This window comes from Anopheles cruzii, chromosome 3 (assembly GCF_943734635.1).
Source record: "Anopheles cruzii chromosome 3, idAnoCruzAS_RS32_06, whole genome shotgun sequence".
Classification (NCBI taxonomy): Eukaryota; Metazoa; Arthropoda; class Insecta; order Diptera; family Culicidae; genus Anopheles; species Anopheles cruzii.
Window position 1 is genome coordinate 9,163,847 of NC_069145.1, and position 19,244 is coordinate 9,183,090.

At 50.8% G+C, this 19,244-nt stretch overlaps 1 protein-coding gene across 1 annotated transcript; it reads left to right on the forward strand.

The window, feature by feature from the left end:
- The first annotated feature begins 1,670 nt into the window (after positions 1-1,670).
- On the forward strand, positions 1,671-18,410 carry LOC128271785 (uncharacterized). Its single transcript, XM_053009426.1, has 7 exons — positions 1,671-2,365; positions 9,986-10,144; positions 14,717-14,922; positions 14,996-15,099; positions 15,172-15,562; positions 15,637-16,055; positions 16,137-18,410. The coding sequence occupies exons 1-7, from the start codon at positions 1,671-1,673 to the stop codon at positions 16,464-16,466; spliced, it is 2,304 nt and encodes a 767-aa protein (XP_052865386.1). The 3' UTR covers positions 16,467-18,410.
- The last annotated feature ends 834 nt before the right edge of the window (positions 18,411-19,244 follow it).

A 19,244-nucleotide genomic window follows, 5' to 3' on the forward strand; every position in this document is an offset into this window, starting at 1 on the left:
CCCCTTTTTTGCAATCCTGTCAACATCATCAAAACGATGCGCAGCGCAAGGGCACAGGGTATTTTTAGCGTTGCGTGTACCGCGGAGGCGCAGACCATACGCACCACGTTAGTAGCAGTTTTCAGCCGAGCCGCCGCCGGAGCTCCGGACCTGGTGGTGAACCTGGTCGGTGGAGAAAGTGCTGGCGAAAGCGTGATTTTTTTTGCTGCTGATGATGCTGCTACGAGTTGACCTCCATCTATCCGCCATCGTCGCGATCCACGCCACGAGATCGGAATGAGTTCGGAGCCCCCTGGCGGCTCCCGATCTACTACGCACTCGGAGTGAAGATGAATTTTCTACTCCCCGCCGTGGCGTGGGTGAGCATGTTTTCCTTTTCGGTGCCCCCAGACGTTGTTGGTGGTTCGGGGGAGGGATCGCGACAAACAAATTTTCAAAGTAAACATCGTGACGTCTCAACCAATTCCACCCTCTGGTTGGCCCTGGTTGTTGTTTATTTTCGTGTAGCCTTCGATTTTCTCGAGTTGAGTGATGGGAAAACTTTTGGCGAAGAAAAAGACAAGGTCCCTGTCAGGGTCTGGTCACGTCTGGGAATATCCAATGACCAAACACCCCGCAGCCGGAAATTTATTCCCTACTAATTAGTTGCTGGAACGTGTTGCTTTGCGACGTCGGTCGGTCGGGCGACGGACGACGGAAACGTCACAGACCCCGGACATCCAGTGTTTCCGGTGTGGCCATTTGTGTCGTGACGTACGGGTCGGCAACGGCAAAGATAAAGCGCCCGTAACGTTATCGTGTACCGATTAAGACAAGCCAACCCTTTGATGCGTCGGCGCCACTGGTAGTGGTGTCGATCAACGGCCGACCGGAACCCGCACACACACACACACAACCGACACGAGGTCGCGATTTTCGCGAGCCCAGCTGAGTTGTGTTGCGGGGTTGCAGCAAAAAAGGAACACACACGCCGAGCGCACGCTGGTGTTGGTTTGCGCAATTGTGGCGTGGCTTGTGTGTGCGATCAGCTGACGGTCTGCGTATCGGTGCGCGACGCGCAGGGTGACCAGCATGCGCCACGCGCGCACCCCCTATTGGGTTGTTCCGAAAGTTTGTCGCTCGGAGCGCGAAAAACACTAAGCCTATCAGTGAGATGAGTGATGCGTACTCGAAATGGTCATCGGAAAGTGACCTTTCGCGGGCTCGCTTCAATCCGTTAGCGCTGATAACAAGTAACTTTTGCCAAACATTAACAATATTTGGGATGGCGGGATGCTTGTCTCCGAAACGCTAATCACACGCAGATAGGAAGAGCCAAGAGTCCATTATGTCACGGGTTGCACGGGTCGCAGATTATGTGTCGTCTGTCCGGCACGCCGCTAGTCGGTTTAGCAAACGGTTTAACAAACAAATTCACTTCGTTTTTGTAGTGGCCGATTCGGTGCAGTGATAGAGACGCGGCCGTTGGTGAACTGTTGGTGAACGGCGCAGGAAACGGCGTTATCAGCCTCCCCTCGGATAGTGCATAGAATGGCAAACGCTAGGTAGTGTAACTGTGGAACTGTGAACTGAACATCTCCGACTGTGGTGTCAAATCCTTGCGCCCACACAGTCTCTCGTGCGTCGCATAATCTCAGCTAGAGACGTACCCCGGGCGGGCCCACTACAGTATGGTGTCCGTGCCGAGTGACCCCGCGTACTATGAGGCGGGGCCGAAGCGGAGCTCCAAGTTCCTGACGCACTTTGCCCGCCGGCTGCGCATCGGCAAGGGCTCGTCGTCGTCGAAGTCGAAGTCGGTGGTGGGCGGCGCCGTGCTGGAGCTGGACTCCGAAGAGGACCGGCTGGTGGTGGGCGACACGGACGAGATCGTGATCCTGCGTAACGGGGCGCTCGCCACGGACGAAGCCCTGACCGGCGGCAGTTCCGGGGCCGAGTCGCCCACGGTGGTGCTGGTGGTGCCGGCCGTCATCGCCCGGCCACCCTTCAAGCGGGGCAACTCGTTCCGCCAGAGCCTCAACTATCTGCTGAAGCGATCGACCCGGTCCAAGCCGACGGAACGGTCGTGCACCAGCGACAGCGACGTGGTGCACGAGCTCGACGAGGACATGGCGAACGCGCGGCACCGGAAGCTCCCGGTGCTGGATGCGTTCCTGCCGGAGCAGGTGCCGACCAAGCGGCACAGTACCGGCGACATCTTCAACGAAGACCTGGACGCCGGTGGCACCCGCGGACGGGAGTCGCGCACCGCTGGACGCCACCGGCGCGTACACTCGGACTCGACCAGCTACGGAGCGGCCGGGGCCAAACATGCCAAGGCCACCGTCGTCACGATCGCGCCGATGATCGGCGGGCCGGGTCAACCCAAGTGAGTGCTTTCTTTTGATGAACTCTATTTAACGCTTTCGACCGGCCGGGGGGGCAATTTCTTTCTTTTTGTGGGCCGGTCAATCTGTCTATAGAACTAAATCCTCGGCCCAACCCGGCTTCTGATATTGCCTCGGTGTGCTCATTACTCAGCCGTTCGGTGTTTATCTACATCCGGTTTGCGAAGCCCCAAAGGATCTCCGGCCAGAGCCCGAACCCCTGACCTTCGCGGCGGATCTCTTGAGCGGGTGCCATTTTCCTGTTGTTTACTCTACAGTACCGCTCCCCTTTTTGCATAGGTTCACCGTTACTATTAGGAACTATAAATTAATTCATGCAGTTTGTATTGGACAATTGGCGCCTAGCTACAACAACAAAACATATGACTACTTTAATGAATGTCCGTCGTTAGCTACTACTTTTTTCCATTTTTCAGGCAATTTCTCAATTTCGTGTCGATAGAACTTCTTGTCTTTAGAAGCGATCGAATCAGAATATCTTGCACTAATTGTTGTCGATAGTGTTGTCCATTAATAATTTAAAATAATAATTAGTGTTGTCCATTCATTATCATTAGCTAAAGTGTTGTTTACACTTTAACCAAAAAATTTTCACTCCGTTAGATGCGTTATGACAGGAGCTGTCAAACACATATTTCATTTTAAAAAAATTTGTGACATTTAGTGAGTAATGCCGTCTATTGTTAAACCGCATGAATTAATTCAAAGTCCAAATACCACTGCACTAATTCAATTACATTACTGCTTCAAGTATAAATAATGCATTTCAATTTGTAACCATTTCGGTGGCGGCCACCATCGCGCCCAGTAGTTGTTGCATGCTTTGCTGTTGTTCTTGCTTTAATTATTGTGTTATGTCCATTTCTTCACTTGCGTTCCAAAATAATTACCAGCAGTAGTGGGCGCTGAAAGGTGTGCTCGCTCGCTCGGTCGCTCCGAAACATGGCACAAAGGTTATGGTGTGGTGTGGCCCACATCGCAGCATACCTCCCGGACCGGTGGAACCAGCCAGAGTGAAGTGGTTACTGCTACTGCCGCCACCGCCCATCGATTCAGGTCAAGGACATTCGGTTCGATTCGGACCGATTCGGAGCTTGGTCCGGTGTTCTGCCACCGTTCTCCCGTTGCCCTTTTCGATCATATTCTCTACCTTTCCGCCATCGGAAAGGAGTGCTGTCGAGACCCCTTAACGGTGGCTGTCACTCCCCGAAAAGTTAATGATCTCCACGAACCCGTTCGAGAGTGCTCACAAAGTCACATTGAGAGGGGTTTTTTTGCCTCACCGTGGGGTACCGGCCGCGATGGGCGGTGGAAAAATACGGATCTTATGCATAAAAATAGAAAAGTGGCGATCGATTGGCGTTCTGAGCAAGTCCTTTACGCGCGCCTTCTCGATGTTGGACGCCGGTTTTTTTCGTGCTCCTGGTTGACTCATTGCGTCAACGTAAAGACGCATGCCAGGCTCGTGTTGGCTGCTTCCAGTCTCAGAGACCATGCGCAACGCTGGCAATTCGGCGACGCACCTGTAGACGCACACGCGGCACATGTCTGGTGGCAAGTCTTCTCCTTCTTTTCGCACCGACGACTCTCTTGACGTTGCGCCCCCAGTTCGGCCCACCAACCATGAACCGGTGCCCTTATTTTTGGCCTCTTTTCCTCGAGCGTGATCGTGCTGCTGCTGCTGCCTGCTGCTCCGTCTAATTATCCGTCCAACGATACCAGTTCCATCGATGTTGGATGAGGTTTTAGCATCTAGGAACGTCTAAGGCTTTCCACAGCATCCAAAGAGAGCATTATGCTTGATCGTCTCTGGGTATTTGATAATTTCTTTTTGGGGTTTGCAAAGTATTTTGAAATTCTCGCAGCGCACGAAGAGAGTTTCGGTTCCCTCTTGGAGCTATCGTTTCTGGACACCGGCAACCGATTGACCAAGTTTCCGGTTCCACGCAAAATTTCCTACACACACACATACAGTGCCAGCTGCTGTGTGCGTGCGTGTGTTTGCGCTGATCGTATGTTGCAGCTGTCCGTTGTTTTTTTTTTTTTGTTGTTTAACTTCTCCCCTTTTTCATGCGTTTGCCGTTTGCCACACAGCACGACACATGCTTCAGAGCCCCGCGCGGAACCTGTTTTTCAGTCCAACGGTTTTTGCTGGGTTCGAAACGGCGGTCGTTGGTTTGACCGCGTGTGCCGGTTTAATGAGTTTTCCCCGTCATTTTGCAGCGGACGTCTTTGCTTCGACGATCGATCACACATCGACATCGAACCGACCCAGCCGAAGCAATAAGATGATTCTCGTTCGATCAGTCGTGCTCCGGTTTCGAGTTCGATTTTTGCGTTTTAATTTGAAGTTAATTTGTTAAACGAAAACATAACAGAAAAACGGGTTACGGCACCGGGACCGTAATTTATTGTGCAAATTTGCCATAGAGGGAAAGAGAGACAACGAAGACAATGTGAGGATGAGAAAAGCGATGTTAATGAGAGCGAAGAGTGAAACGCGAAAACCACTCTCCGCCGTAAGCCGGGCCGGACCTGGGACCACCGTTCTCGCCACACGCACAGCCGGCCGGGCAACGTGTTGTTGTTGTTGGGACTGGCCGGTACCAAACACTCCCGGGTACCCACACCGCTGAAAGAGCGGCCACCGGTACTAACACCAGCACTATTGTTTACGCCACATGCTGCGCTGGTATGTGGCGCCCAAGCGGATCGCCATTGTGGTTCCGTCCGGCCCGTCGGAAAGGTTGTTTAGCTGTCGAGTCGCGCGTGGTGTTAAGGACTGCTTATTGGCCGCCCAAGCAGCCATTGCAAATCGATCGATCGTGTTCCGGTGATAACGTAAGGGGACTGGAGCACGAATCCGCCCCTTGTCGCGAGTGCGAGAAAAACACGTAAACGGCGGCAGTGCTGTGTTGGATGCACTTGCATCTTCCTGCCACCGGTTTACTACTACTTCCGGCGCGCATGGTTATGAAAAAAACGGTGTGATAAGAATCGGTGGTGGCGCACAAAACAGCGGTCTACGTAATTGCATCCCACGCGTGTGAGATAATAACCCGGGGGCGGCTATTAAGCGTGGTGTTGGAGGGCTCCGTCGGAGGGCGATATGTAATTCGCAAAAAAAGGAATTCAATGTATGATCCCAGCTGGCAACCATTTGCCCTGGCGCTGTGTTGTAGCCGAGTGTGTGCTACCGAGAGCTGTCAGAACAATTGAAGTGAACCCGTTCCGTTCCCGGGTGGCGGGTGGCGGGTGGCGGGTGCTCCTTTGTGCTCCTCCCACTGGCGACCCATTTTTCCCGTGCGAATCCGATATGCACATTGAATTATGCAACGCCGCCATCCCATTTATTTGGCGCACGAGCGGATGTGCCAACTCGCGGATCGCGGACAGTCAGTCTCAACACCCGTCCCCGTCCGTCCGGTGTATCGATTTCGGTGTTTTCAGCATAAACCACTCGACGTGCCGTGTTGTTGGAACAAAATCGCTTACCTCGCACCGCGTGTACCGCGGGTTCCGCTTTCCGGTCGGGCGAAACCCCGCTTACAGCAGGGTGGTGGCCCACCATAACTCCCGGTCATCGACCGGTCCAGTTTTTGACGCCAGCAAGTCGCCACTCCGGCTCGAGTCTATGATTAAAGGAACGAGCAAAGCAAAAAAGTAAAATACGGAAGCAAAACCGCGCTGGGCCGTGGGCCACTGCCTGGGGAAGAGGTTATCTCGCCGGCCGGCCATTTTGCGCGAACTCTTCACCGCCTCGTCTCGTGCCAGCGGCGCGCCCGCTGGGTAGGCGGCATGGCGGCGATAGGTTCTTCGCTGCTGGTGGTTGGCTTCCTGGCTGGAGCTTAATGCTACTTTAATCTATCCATACCCCCAACCGGATCACACGCCCGGTGAGGTGTGGATTTCAGTCGAGACCAGTGGGGCGTACGCGGCGCTGCGTTCAATTAGTTCACAGGACAAGAGTTAACGAGCCCTAGTGGAGGATACTTTGTCAAAGGACAACTGATCCAATCGGCCCTGTGCCTATGAGAGGCCACCAGGTTCTTTTTTAAATACACCCTAAGCAAGCAAGCTTCAACGGGCCTTCCGCTGACCTGTCAACTGTCAATTTCAAGCTGGAATCGCGATTGGATCGAATATGTGGAACTACAGTTGTTCTCAGACAAATCGCAGAATGAGCTCCCCGTAGTTGGTATCTCCTTGACGCGGAAAATAGCAATTAGCGAGCGGAGCAAAATATTTTGCTACATTATCTTTTAGCCTCGACATGCTTTCAGAGATTCCCGGCAGCCGTCCCCACCGTTTGTTGGGTAAATATTTGGGTTTTAAAAATAAAAACGTAATTCACGGCCACCGATCGGCCACCGGCCGTCGGACGCGCCTTGTGCTGCCAACAGCGCTGCTCTCCAGCATCGACACCTGGTTGGTGGGGTGCTATCAGGTGCTGCCCCGGCTGATAAGAAGCGGAAATGTTGCTTGTTCTAATAGTGCCTCTCTGGCCGCGGTCAACACTGTCGCTCGGTAATAGAATAGAACAACATAAACATGCACGGTACAAGGCGGTGATACTGTCGCCCGCCCGTCGCTGTCGTCACAGCGTTTTTTTAAGCACCTTGACACCTGGCGCACCGCAGCCAGGCTGTCGGGCGAGTCGCGCAATCGGAACATGATTGCCGCTTATCTTGCGACGATCTGTGTCCGCCGCTGTGCTGTGAGAAGTACAGCCAAATGGTGGTGGGCCCGACCGCCCGGCATGTGGCAAAACCCCCCACGGGCACACGCCGTCAATTATTCAACAAAACTGATTCATAAATTATATTCTGACTCATCATCCATCTGCCTGGCGGGCTCCTTTTGTGACCCAGGTCCTGCCCAAGAACAACAGGTGCAGAGAACTAGACGAACAGTAGGACCACTAGTGGCCTTGAAGGTTGGGTTGGGCCGGGCTTGGCCGGGGAACATCAACAAGTAGCGCAGAGCGTGGTTCGTGCTGTCATCGTCTATGGCGACGACGATTACACGACCGGTACCTCTATCTTGCGGTCCCTCGCTGGTTATATCACGCGGCACGACGACGATCACGTAATAGGTGGCGGTCCTTATGGTTCTCATAATTTTCCGCTCCAATCGCGGGCATGCCCAAGAATAGGAGCCCTCACCACCCTAGGACTTATCGTTGACATTAAGGCATATCGCGGTCCGCAACGGGCCAGGAAGTCCGTTGTAGCTCCCTGGGCTAAACTTAGCACAACCCATTCCCCGTGTAGAAAGCCCAGCTGCAATAGATGTCTGACAGTCTCTAACGGCCCATAACAAACGCCTCGCCGCAAGTGGAAAAGTGTACGCCTCGTGGTCAGCTTCGGGTGGACACCGTGTTACGACGACCCTCCCCCCGTTGGGGATACTGCGTCAGCGGTGTGCAACTACCTCCGCGTATGTGTGTGTGTGTTTGAAGGGTGGCTGAATCCAGCTCGGCCAGGATCATGCTGTGCTTTGTGCAGGGTATTGCCAGCATGAACCACAGTGTCGCCGGTGGTAGCAGCAGCAGCAGTGGTTCCGCGATGGTCCGAAGAAACAGCAAGCTGCTCGGCTCGTCCGAGGTTTCGTCCACGTCGTCGGCCTCATCTTCGTCGCCGGCCGGAAAGCGGTTACACAAGGCGCGCCGAATCATGCTGCGAAAGTCCAGGTACTACCGGATTCGGATCGGTTGATCGCGCGACATATTGACTCCCCGTTCCTGCGCGATTACTACGAGGATAACTGTTTTATGTGCCCAGTGTCTCCTCTGGGGAACTGCGTCTATATTTACGACTGGGATTCCGTATTGACGTGCCCGTTGGTTCGCTTGTTCCATCGAAATAGTAAATCCAATTACTCGACAGGAGCCACCGCCTGACCACCTGATTCACGGTTTTTGGGAAGTGATTATTTTTGAAAACAATCACGTGACACACGGTATTGATTATGAAAAGCCCACCGAGCAAATGTGGCCGCGCTGTACGTGCTATAAATAAAGCGAACCAGAGAGATGCCCCATTTCGGAATTAGATTCCATGCGTCGTAAAGCGGGGAAGGTTTTATGTTGTGATAGTTAAGCATGGTTGGTAATGGTTTAAGTAATGTAACACTTTTTAATGTTTATGCTTCTGTTTCTTAATAGATGTTTCCTTAATGTTTTAATGTTCCTTAACCCTTTAATGTTTTCTTAATGCTTGGGAAATACAGAGCAAGTATTAAACATTTCATTTGACGATTTGTCGAGTTTGCTCGATTGATCATTGTTCCATGAAAGTCTCGAAAAGCACCCATTACGACGAAATTCCAACTGACCAACAAAACCATTACAAAAGGCCAATAATCGAAAGAGGTGCTAAAGTCGATAACTGCCGTAGCTTGTAAAAAGGTATGAATAATTACAGACACCGTTGAAACAATCGATCGCAAGAAAATAATCGAATCGATAAGAAACATTTTGGATGACTAATGTACTAGGTCTATACGTTGAGAAGTGAACTGTTTTTAACACACAAAAAATGTTTATAAAATTTTTATGCGATTTTCTATTTTATTCAAAGTATGTGCCATCGCTAGCTATACATTTCTCCTATCTCTCTGCTAAATCATGGATTCCCAGACGAAAGAATTCTTCGACTTTTTAAGTAAACTAATTAGTCATCCCATTTCGAGTTCCTCGTAGAAAAACGAAGGGCTGCTCAGCCAATACATGTCCCATCGATGAAAAAGAATGATATTCGGAAAGAGCCAAGTCTGGTGAATAACGCGGGGACGAATAGCAGCTGCCATCCAAGTGATTTGGTTGTATTCTGAATCAGTTCTGTTTTTTGGGGTGCCTAGTGCTTGATTCCACGGCCTACTAGGCGCCTCCATTGTTGATAAAAAATGGTCTTTTTGGTTGTTTTTCGATCAATGCATGGTTCAAATAGGGCATTTGTTATCAGTAACGTTCGGAATTAACGTTTGCATCAGGTTTGAGGAGCTTGTGAAACACCACACCTTTCTGTCCCATCAGAAAGTCCGTTTTTTGGAGTCCTTCGACGCTTTTTTTTGTTAAGTCAAAATCGCCATTTTGAAATTTTTAAACCACTTAAAGCACTGCGGTTTTCCAAACACAAGTCCCGACAAGCATTTGGTGCGATTTCGAAGCAGTTTTCTTCAAAAGGAGCAGAAAAATAATAATCCCCGCAAAACGTCATTTTCAGGCACAAAAGTGGACATAGTTTAACCCTTTTATTGATGAGTTGCACACCGAAATAATTTTTGTTTCGACCTGAAATCATTTACCTGATGTCAAAACAAGGTAATGATGAATGAACAGCAAAACTGGGAAGTCCCAATCGGCAGGTACAGCCATCTTTTTAACAGTTCACATCTCAACGTATAGACCTAGTACATTTGTAGCCTTTCAGTTCTTCAAAGCTTCCGTTCTTTGTTTAACATAATGTAGTACCTGTTTTTTCCGCAACTTTAGGCCGTCGCTTCGCCAGGTGTCGCACAGTGATTCAAACAATTGTGTCACAACGTCAACCAAACCTTTCTAATGCCATTCCGCTTTCTTCATTGGTTCTTCCTGATAGATCCGCCAACAGCGTGGGACTGGGAACGCGGCCCCTGCCGCTGTCCTCCACCATAGAGCCCCTGAGTGGCGTGGAGCCCTCCGGACAGTCGGAAGCGGTGGCCCACCTCACCGTACTCTCACGCAGCCCTAGTCATAACACATCGAAAAGTGATGCCAAGTAAGTGAAGTTGAGCTATGACTAGGTTCGTTATCCAAAAACTTGATCACCAGGTGGCGCGCGACAGGGGAAAAGATCCCTGCGGCGAGCCTGCATGAATCATTGATTGCAAACACCAATTTTCACCCTTATCAAGGCGCTGTTTCCACCGTCCCGGAGTGAGTCACGGCTGCCGAATAGTGTAGCGATTTTGGCAACAATTAACCCTGCCACAGCTATCTCTTCCGATGACTAATAGCGACGCGCCAAATGAGCCCACTTTGCAAACAGTGGTACAGGACTGCTCTAGCGCGCCTTCTTCATGTTTCGCACGCCCTAGAAGCTTACGAATCCTTGGATTTTTTTTGTGAATTTGAAAAAGTCCTTAAGAACTATGCTGATTTGGAATGCTTACACTACACCAAACTGTGGTTATCGTGTCGCAATCATCAGCCATTATCACTGCAGAGCAGGTGATGCAGCCCTGATGTTATCAGTCACATCGTCATACCGGTGCCAGGTGTTCCGGTTACCAGAAATCCGGATTTGGTCCAATTTGTGGGAAAAAGAGATTATTGTCTTCGTGTCTGCGAGGTGTGGGGTCCGAAAATTCGTGCGATAAGGTTGCAACAATCGAGGACGGAACTAATTATCAGCCCGATCCTAATTAATTATCTGCCAACCACGAGCGAGTTCTCAACGTCAGCGATCCTCATCATCAACCACGAGCCCACAGATGCTCGTGCCTTCTACGTACCATCGTACCGGAAAAGGCCATAACGGCTCCGTTCTATCACACACCCGTGACAAACCTTTGACGATTGGTAATCACAAGACCGTTCTCAATATCAGCCCGAGAAAGGAATGAAAAAAAAAACCATCTGGTATCGCTTTTCGTCGATGCTGACCATAAAGTCATAACCGGGCCTTTTTTAGCACACTCTTCCTTATCAGCCTTTTTCAACGCGAAAAAGGGCCCTGTAAACACACCGTTTCGACGGTGTTAAACCGCCAAACCGAAGGATAATGATGCAGCAAAACAAGCGTGGACAACCCCCCCGAAAAATGACATTCACATTCTGCTTATCCGACCCGAATCCTGTATCCGACAGCATTACGGTGCGTGTTTCGCAGTCGCGTGATCTTATCGTGCGCGGGCCCTCCCCGTTCGGATGTTATGGCGTCCCTCGGGCCGTCGTGTGGGAAAAGTTTGCCCTTCGACCTCCAGCGGAAAACTGGGAATGTCGGCAGCGGCAGTCTATCGGACCACGCTAAGCTAACTGTCCAAAATGTGTGCGCCCCGCTTGACGGCGGCAACCCGTTCCCACCGGGCGGGCGGGCGGTCTGGGTAGCGCACCGGTTGTTGATAAGATAATCCTTATCAAAACTATAGAGATCCCTCCGTGGAAGACGCGGGTACAGCGCGCGGGCTCTTACAACTCTTTGCCGTGACGATACGAATCGAACACTTCTTGTTCGCGCGCGTAGATCGAGCGGGCGAGCACTCGAATGGGAAAATTACGGTTCAGTTATCAAGTGGCGCTGCATTCGACCGGTTCGCCAGCGGACCGCAACCTTCGATCCTTCGCTGGAATGTTGGCGTATGGTGCTGTGGCATCGAGTGCTGCTACTGCTACCAGCTCTAGTGTATTTCGCGTTCCAACGAACTAGAGTCGGGTCGGGACGATCGGTGAAAGCGATCGTGCACCGACAAAGTAAACATATCGTAACGCCCGTGACGCAATCCTGTGCCAAGATTAGCACGTGTAGAGAGCCGTCTCAAGCGCTCGCCTTTACGGGGCAAGAATAATTGCCCCTTTATTGATTGCTATGCTGGGACACGTGGTACGATCGTTTAAACAAGTGCGCGACGCCCGTACATTTTGACTGTACCGCAGCATAAATTGAAACGTTTGTGTAACGCCGGGTACAAGGGTGACAAAGTCGACACCCCGTTGCACCCGCGTTGAACCGTGCGAACCCCACCAAGGGTTAGTTTTATCTGGTTTCATTGCGTGCCAACGTGTTGCGGGGCTTATAGTGCGTTTATCAGTAGAGCGTACCGAGAGCAACCGTAGCAGCACCGCATCGGTCGGCGGTTTACGCGGTTATTGATTCGCTGTGCCGCTTCCGATACTCGTTCTTGATCTTTGTGCGGCAACAGTTTGGTTCTCGTACCAAACGCGTTTGATATCCATCCTGTCCCAGAACCCGGCGACGATCGAGTGATGACGATCGGCCCTGTGCCGAGTAACCGCCAGCAGCAGGAACGTCAAAGCGAGATGCGCGCACGTTGTTATTGATGAACGTGTCATGTTTTTGTTGATGCTGCACTCGGCCTTTCGGTCGGCCTTCGTGATGCACTTCGCTGGCCCGGTTTGGCCGCGGAACTGAGACGGACGATCCGTGTTGTTATGAAAGCGTGCAGCGTGGGCGAGAAAACTATCAATAATACGGACGGCACACGAAGCGGCACACGAAGCGGCACAAAGTGACAGTTCAGTGTTTTGCTGCTCTCCGAGTGCTCCGATAAATCCGGACACAACATTGACTGTTGAATGTGTTCGGACTACTATACCGGCGTGTGTGTTGCGATTACTGCCAAATTTATGTTTCTCGTGACGATGTGCGTGCTGTGCTAATGGGTGTTGTGTGTGAACTGGCGCAACAAAACGATCGTGCACTCACCCGCTCCGTGGACGAAGTGTTGTGACACGGCACGGGTTGACACGGGTTTGTTTCCAGCCCTAGGCTTAGCTTCGAGCGCCAGGGTGCGCCGGACACACTGATACAGTTCGAGCAGTCCTTCAACGACGAAGCACGATGCCTCTGACTCCAGCATACTCCACCCCGAACATCGCTGCGGATGACGATCCGGAAGAGGGTGGTCGGGTGCGTTTGCGGAAACACAGTGCACTCTATCGGTAGGTGGAAAACGCGGTGTTGTGCAACACCCCGTCGATCGTGTGTGCGAGGTGATCGGTGATATGCACTCTTCTCACTCTCACCGCGTTCTAAGCCGATCATTGCAGGTGGCAAAACCATCGGCCTCTCGAAAGCCGGGGATGAAAATTTATATTTATAAGAAGATCATTTATTTAGGTCACAAACTCAGACATTAAACTCATCTTTAAGCATCGTCCCCTGTCTCGTCGAAGTGAGTCACCCTTTTACACACAATGCGGCGGCACTGGGCCACGAAGGAATCGAGGTGGTGCGATAAAAATAAGCACAATCGGCAATCACAGCTGGCTGACCGCAATCCACCGCGCATTGCCGCGGATGGTGCCGTGAAGGTTTTGATCTTTATTTTTACAAAAGTTGGTGACACAACCTCCCTTATGATTCGATGCAGTCGGTTGCAGTCACAATTTTAAGGTTTTCACCCAACAGTAATTGTTTCGTGCGCTTCACTATTTACTTCTTTGGTTATAAACATATCAAGGCTAAGGGTCGTTTTCGTTAAGGGGTTGTGACGCGATTACGGTAATTTATCTGGTTTGCTCGTTAATCAGGTGGAGGCACGTGTTTTTATTGGCTGCGAGGTATATCAAGCGGATCAAGCAGGCCACGTTTCTACTAATGACACGTTTGGCAGTTGGCAGTGAAGTGAGGCATTAGAAACACGTTTAGAGCAACGTTGCCAATCATCATGACCGTCCTTGCTTTGTGAGCGTCCATCAGTCATTCGACATTCGATTTCTACTGAATCGTTCACCTTAATCGTTAATCGTTCCACGGCAAATAAAAAGTCATTGTGTACCGTCGGGAATTATGGCCACGTCAGTACCGGAGCACGTCAGGGAGGGTACGAACTTTGTCCAAAAGATAAATCGAATGAGTGCATTGCTCAGTAATGGTTTATATTAAATCGATGCTCCTTCAGCCAACTATGAATCCTTTTTCGAGTGTTGGAACTCACAGTTTTGAAACTCCAAACGAATCGGGTGCTATTGTCTAGAATTTTGATTGGCAACGTGCTGCAGCATTCGTATCTTCCTGTCCCCGGGAGTGTGTAAATTGTTTTTGATATGCTTGTTAACATACCGTCACACAGTGACGGAGAAATCTACAAGCGTCAAGCGTCAACAAAGTGCTAACGGACACGCAACCGGTGTCCGCGGTCGGTTGCACGCCGTGGAGCTAATTAAATGCAAATCGAATGTAAATTGAATTACAGTACATCTTGTTGCATGCCCGTATCGCGGGACATCGCCACCGGCCGACACACACACACACACCCATATCCTGGCCCTATGATCGTGGCGTGGCTAGTGGTTGTCCGGGACAGCTGTTCCTTGATTGGCACCACCTGGTGCGGGGTGGTTAGTCGCTGACCCCCGTCGCGTTCGCGAAATAACGACGACGATTTGCTTCGAACAAGCCGTCCGAAGTGCGCCGGTTGCATCTTTTCGCACACATTTATGACCGAGGGGACGGTAGTAGAAATGGTACAAAACGGTCGATTACACAGTCAAGTCGTTGATTATTTAAATGCCCGCAGCTGGTCTAGACCTAGACCTTTGCTATGAAACTCACCCCGGTGGGTCTCCCTCACTAACGTGTTCCGCTCTTCCCGATCCGTTATTGCAGATCCCTTAAATCGTTGTCGCCATCGGCACGATCGTCCACCATTCGGAGCTCCAGCCCGCACCCGCTGAAGTCGTTCAGCAGCACCCGTGATACCGTCGATAAGCCGGAAAAGCACCATAAGAAGAAGGAGGGCGGCATGTCATGGGAGCAAAAAAAGTTTGCCCAACACTTCGCCCAGGTACCGGACGACGAGGTGGTGCTCGACTGTAAGTGGCGCACGAGATGCGAGATTGATCGGAAGAACCGTCCAATGTTTAACGACCGTTGTCCATTTCGCAGACTTTTCCTGCGCCCTCGTCGGCGACATCCTTCTTCAGGGCTACCTGTACATCACGCAGAACTACTTCGCCTTCTACTCGAACGTGTTTGGTTACGTGACCAAGGTAAGGATGCGCGATCGGTCGTGAGTTCTTTACTCCCTAACATTCGGTGTGTGTTCTCTTGTCTTTCTTCAGCTACTCATACCAACCATCTCGGTGCTGGACATTTCGCGCGAAAAGACGGCCTACATGTTTCCGAACGCGGTCGGCGTGAAAACGCGGGACGATCGGCACGTGTTCGGTAGCTTTTTGAGTCGCGAGGCGGCCTTCTACCTGATGTGCAGCGTCTGGGAGCGGGCCACTTCGCCGCAGAGTGATTCGTTTAGCGTCATCCAGCATTCGCGGCTTTCGGCACCGCTGCACGCTGAAGGGTCAGAAGGTTCGCTCGATGAGGACAGCAGTTGCTACGACGGCAACGAGAGCCTGTTTCACGAAAAGGACGACATACCGGATCTGCTCGATTCGGGCGATTCGAACGGCCATCAGCTCAATGCAACCGAAGGTGGCACTAATCAGTCGTCCGATGGTACGTGCCGAGTGCGAACGTCTGAAATCCCCGTCAGTGTAATAACATTTTCTTTCCCTTTTTTTGTATATTAGATTCCATCACGAGACAAAAACAGAAGAAAATTAAAAAGGAACTGCTCCTGAAATCGCCGGCAATCGTCAAAAGCCCCGTGATCCTCAAGGTGGCAACCGGTCCCGGTGGATTGGAGAGTCTCAAGGCGGATAAGGGCTTACCGACGCTCAGTAGCGCACTGGCCGCTGGGCTCACCGGTGATCGCGGTGCTTCCGGCGATCAAACGTTGTCCGGTGGCGGTGGTGTGGCCGGTAGCAGCAGCAAAAGTAGAAGTAGATTTTCTATGATAAAACAAAAGCTCCAGCACATCCTTCCCTCCGATTTTGGTATTATACACATAGGCATAATATTGACCGTCATCCTGGCGCTGTTTTCCTGCTTTCTGGCGTACAAGATAAACACGCTGCAGGCACGCCTCTCAGCGCCCCGCATCCGACTGGTAAGTGACACCTCTCGCGGTGGCTCGTCCCCGAATCGGACAACTCTCTGACGCTAGGGGGGGTCGTCTTTGTTTCCGCAGGGCGATGATACGGACTTCTATCTCGACGTGCTGCGGTGGCAGAAGCGTCTGCATAGCAAAAGCAAAGAGGAAGCCCAGCTCGTGTTAAACTCTAACCTGGAGCAGATCGTCCGGGTGCGCAAGAGTTTGGAAACGCTCTCGCTACTGCTCCAGGACACACCGTCGGTGGTGGACGCGGGCAGCGGAGTCCTCGGAGAGTTCGGTACTACGACCGATGCCGATGGTGCGCCCAGTGATGCCACCACCGCCGGAAGCATTCTGGCCACGGCAGCCGGCAGCATACTGGATGACGATAGCATAAATCAATACTTCCACGAAGATGCCACATAGCAAGCTTTAATCGAGGGAGACCGCCGCTACTGGGCACATTGCGACGAACATCGACATCGGATGGCCACCGAGCAGGGGCGGCAGCGTCGGCGGAGAGAGATAAAACATGAGACAAACGCGTGGTTCAGCACCCGCGGTGAAGTGATCGGTGGCCTGTGTGATTTTGTGTAAAGAGAAAGAGAGAACGAGAGAGATTAGCATATAAGCGTTTCGGTTAAACGTTAATTTATTTTCTACGCGAGGATTAGTTTCGTAAGCTATCGTACGCGGGGAACAGCGGCAACAGTCAGATCCAACGTGGACGAAGAAAGTGTAACGGAAGACTTGTGGCTCCACCACGCACGCTTGGTTCGTAAAGGGCTAGATTCTAAATTCCGCCTGCACAGCGTACGGTTTTTGGGGAACCCGAATTTTTTTCGCGGGAAGCTATGTCACTTAAAGTTTCAAACAGGCACAGCGATCGTGGTCGTGTGCGTGTGCGAGGTGGTTTCTTTCGATGCATTTACTACCGGACCGACGATAGAATTTGTTAATGTTTTTTTTTTAAGTTAGTTGAGCATAACTATTTGACACAGAGAACAAAACGATTCGGGACTACTCCAGAACTCCGCCAGACAACTCCGAAAACACCAACCGGCGAGAGCACACACGGGTTTGGAAGGAGATCCTTAAGTATATCATGCTTTAGACAGACAAGCTGTAGTTCCTCGACGAAGGAAGCGTAGAACTAGGGTCAATCAGTTGGGTTGCGTGCCCCACTGGTGACCGAGGCGACCGATACCGGCTCATTTTGAACGATGCCTTTCTTTTACATTGCCGTGCGCGTATTACGTAGAAACTGGGTACACAAATTCAACCCTCAACCAACCAATAGTAACGGCCTTTTGTAGCAGCAGCAGCAGCAGCACGGGGAGCTTTTTGGCTTTTTTATCGTATTACATCCTACCGAACCAGCGTCAATTGCTATTGCTACCGTTTCTTACAATACCGGGCCGGGGTGTTCCATCAATTATCATCCATTGTGCCATACGCCACCACCATCGTGACACGAACTGCAGGCGCACAATGTTCAACCGGAACCAATACCAACTGGCTGGGGAAGAACGATTCTACACAAAAACACAGCGCGCTTCTCTCCTGCTGTTCCCGGTTTCGTAACATTATCCCCTTAAGATCAACACTGAACTTGGACGCGATGAATGGGTGTGATTTTGTGCAATATGATTGCACAAACGAGTGTGTGTGGCTTCAAGGCACTGAACTGGGAAGCGCGTCGCGCACATGCTACGTGCGCGGAAAGGAATTGGAAGCAAAGCTTCAAACAAAGAGAAACCATTGCATCACGAACGGCTCCATTTGGGGACATGCTTTAAAAAGTTCGGTGCGGTGCTGCGCAGACAGGCCCTAGGATAGTCGCACCATAACACTGCTCCTTTTGTACTCGGTTTGGGGTAAATGGTAAATTTATGCGTACGACGATCGGGGAAAAAGACCATCCCGTGGCGAAAAGACGGACGGACTTAATTTCGGCAAGTGATCAACTGAAGCGCGAAAAGCATTGTAAACACGTAATACAGCTGACTGTGATATGTATGCAAAATACATGAGGAAATCGCCAAGACCCCGAAAGGGGCAGAAGGCTTGCCAGGAAGCGCCGCCGCACCCCCGTGACTTCGAACTACAAGCAATGGTCGGGCGCGAGATGCAAAAACAGAAACAATGGAATGCGGGATAACCCTGTGCACAGATTGGTGTGTGTGTGATTTAGGTTTATCGGTTTTGAACGTTTTTTGTCTGTTATTTTGATTTTCGTTCATATGGTGAAGAAACAGAAACCCCAAACGCTTGTTTCCAGAAGACTTTCGTTGGCTAGGGACATAGGGAAATGCATCTATTTTCATGAACCGGGGAAACGTTATGACGTAGGATAAAAACAAAGACATACGAGCTAATAAAAACCGTATCTTGAACTATGACCTGCTGAGCGTGTTGGAAAACGGAAAGAAATATTTGAACATTTTTGTAGTGTCTACTTTTTGCCAGATCTTAAATCACGAACGAACAAGGACCATTAAAAAAATAATTTCATGTTAATGCGCAAACAAATTATGTTTACAAACTGTGGACATAAATACTACTCCCAGTTGCGTGACCAAGATTCCATTGAGAACGTGTGTAACATGCTAAACATACCATCATAGTCGGCGATGATACAGATCGTTTCGGATGTCTCCTCGGACGGTGGCAATTTTCATCACTTGTTTATGATGGTACCTCCTTTCTTTTTCAGAGGTATCAGCTCATGATGCTTCAGTAAGTAATTAGTTTACTCGTCACTTGTCGCAATTCCGGTGTATCAGGCGCAAATAATTTATGTGGGAATGTCCCGCATGGTTCCCTAGCATCGGGTACTTTAAAGCAGTAACAACAGCTGCTTGGTCGTATGATCTATGTTCGGATTTCAACATTAAAAAATGAGTAGTGCGAGCCGGGGTCCAAGTTGGGATTTATCCGGATCCGGTTTTTTCTGCCTCTTTACGCTAGGGCGAATGCATTATGCTGGCAGCTAGCGCCACTTTCGCCAGCATCCGCTGCAGCAACACCGCGATCTGGTGTCACAACGCGTTAGATAAGCGACATTGAGCTTGCCAACGTACGCGAACCCGTAAAGCAAACTATTTTTTATGTATAAAAGCCCGCGACCCGAAGATGCAGATGAGCAGACGGGCAGTGATCGTGCTAACGAAAGATTGTGTTCCCCCACAAATCTGCGCCCTC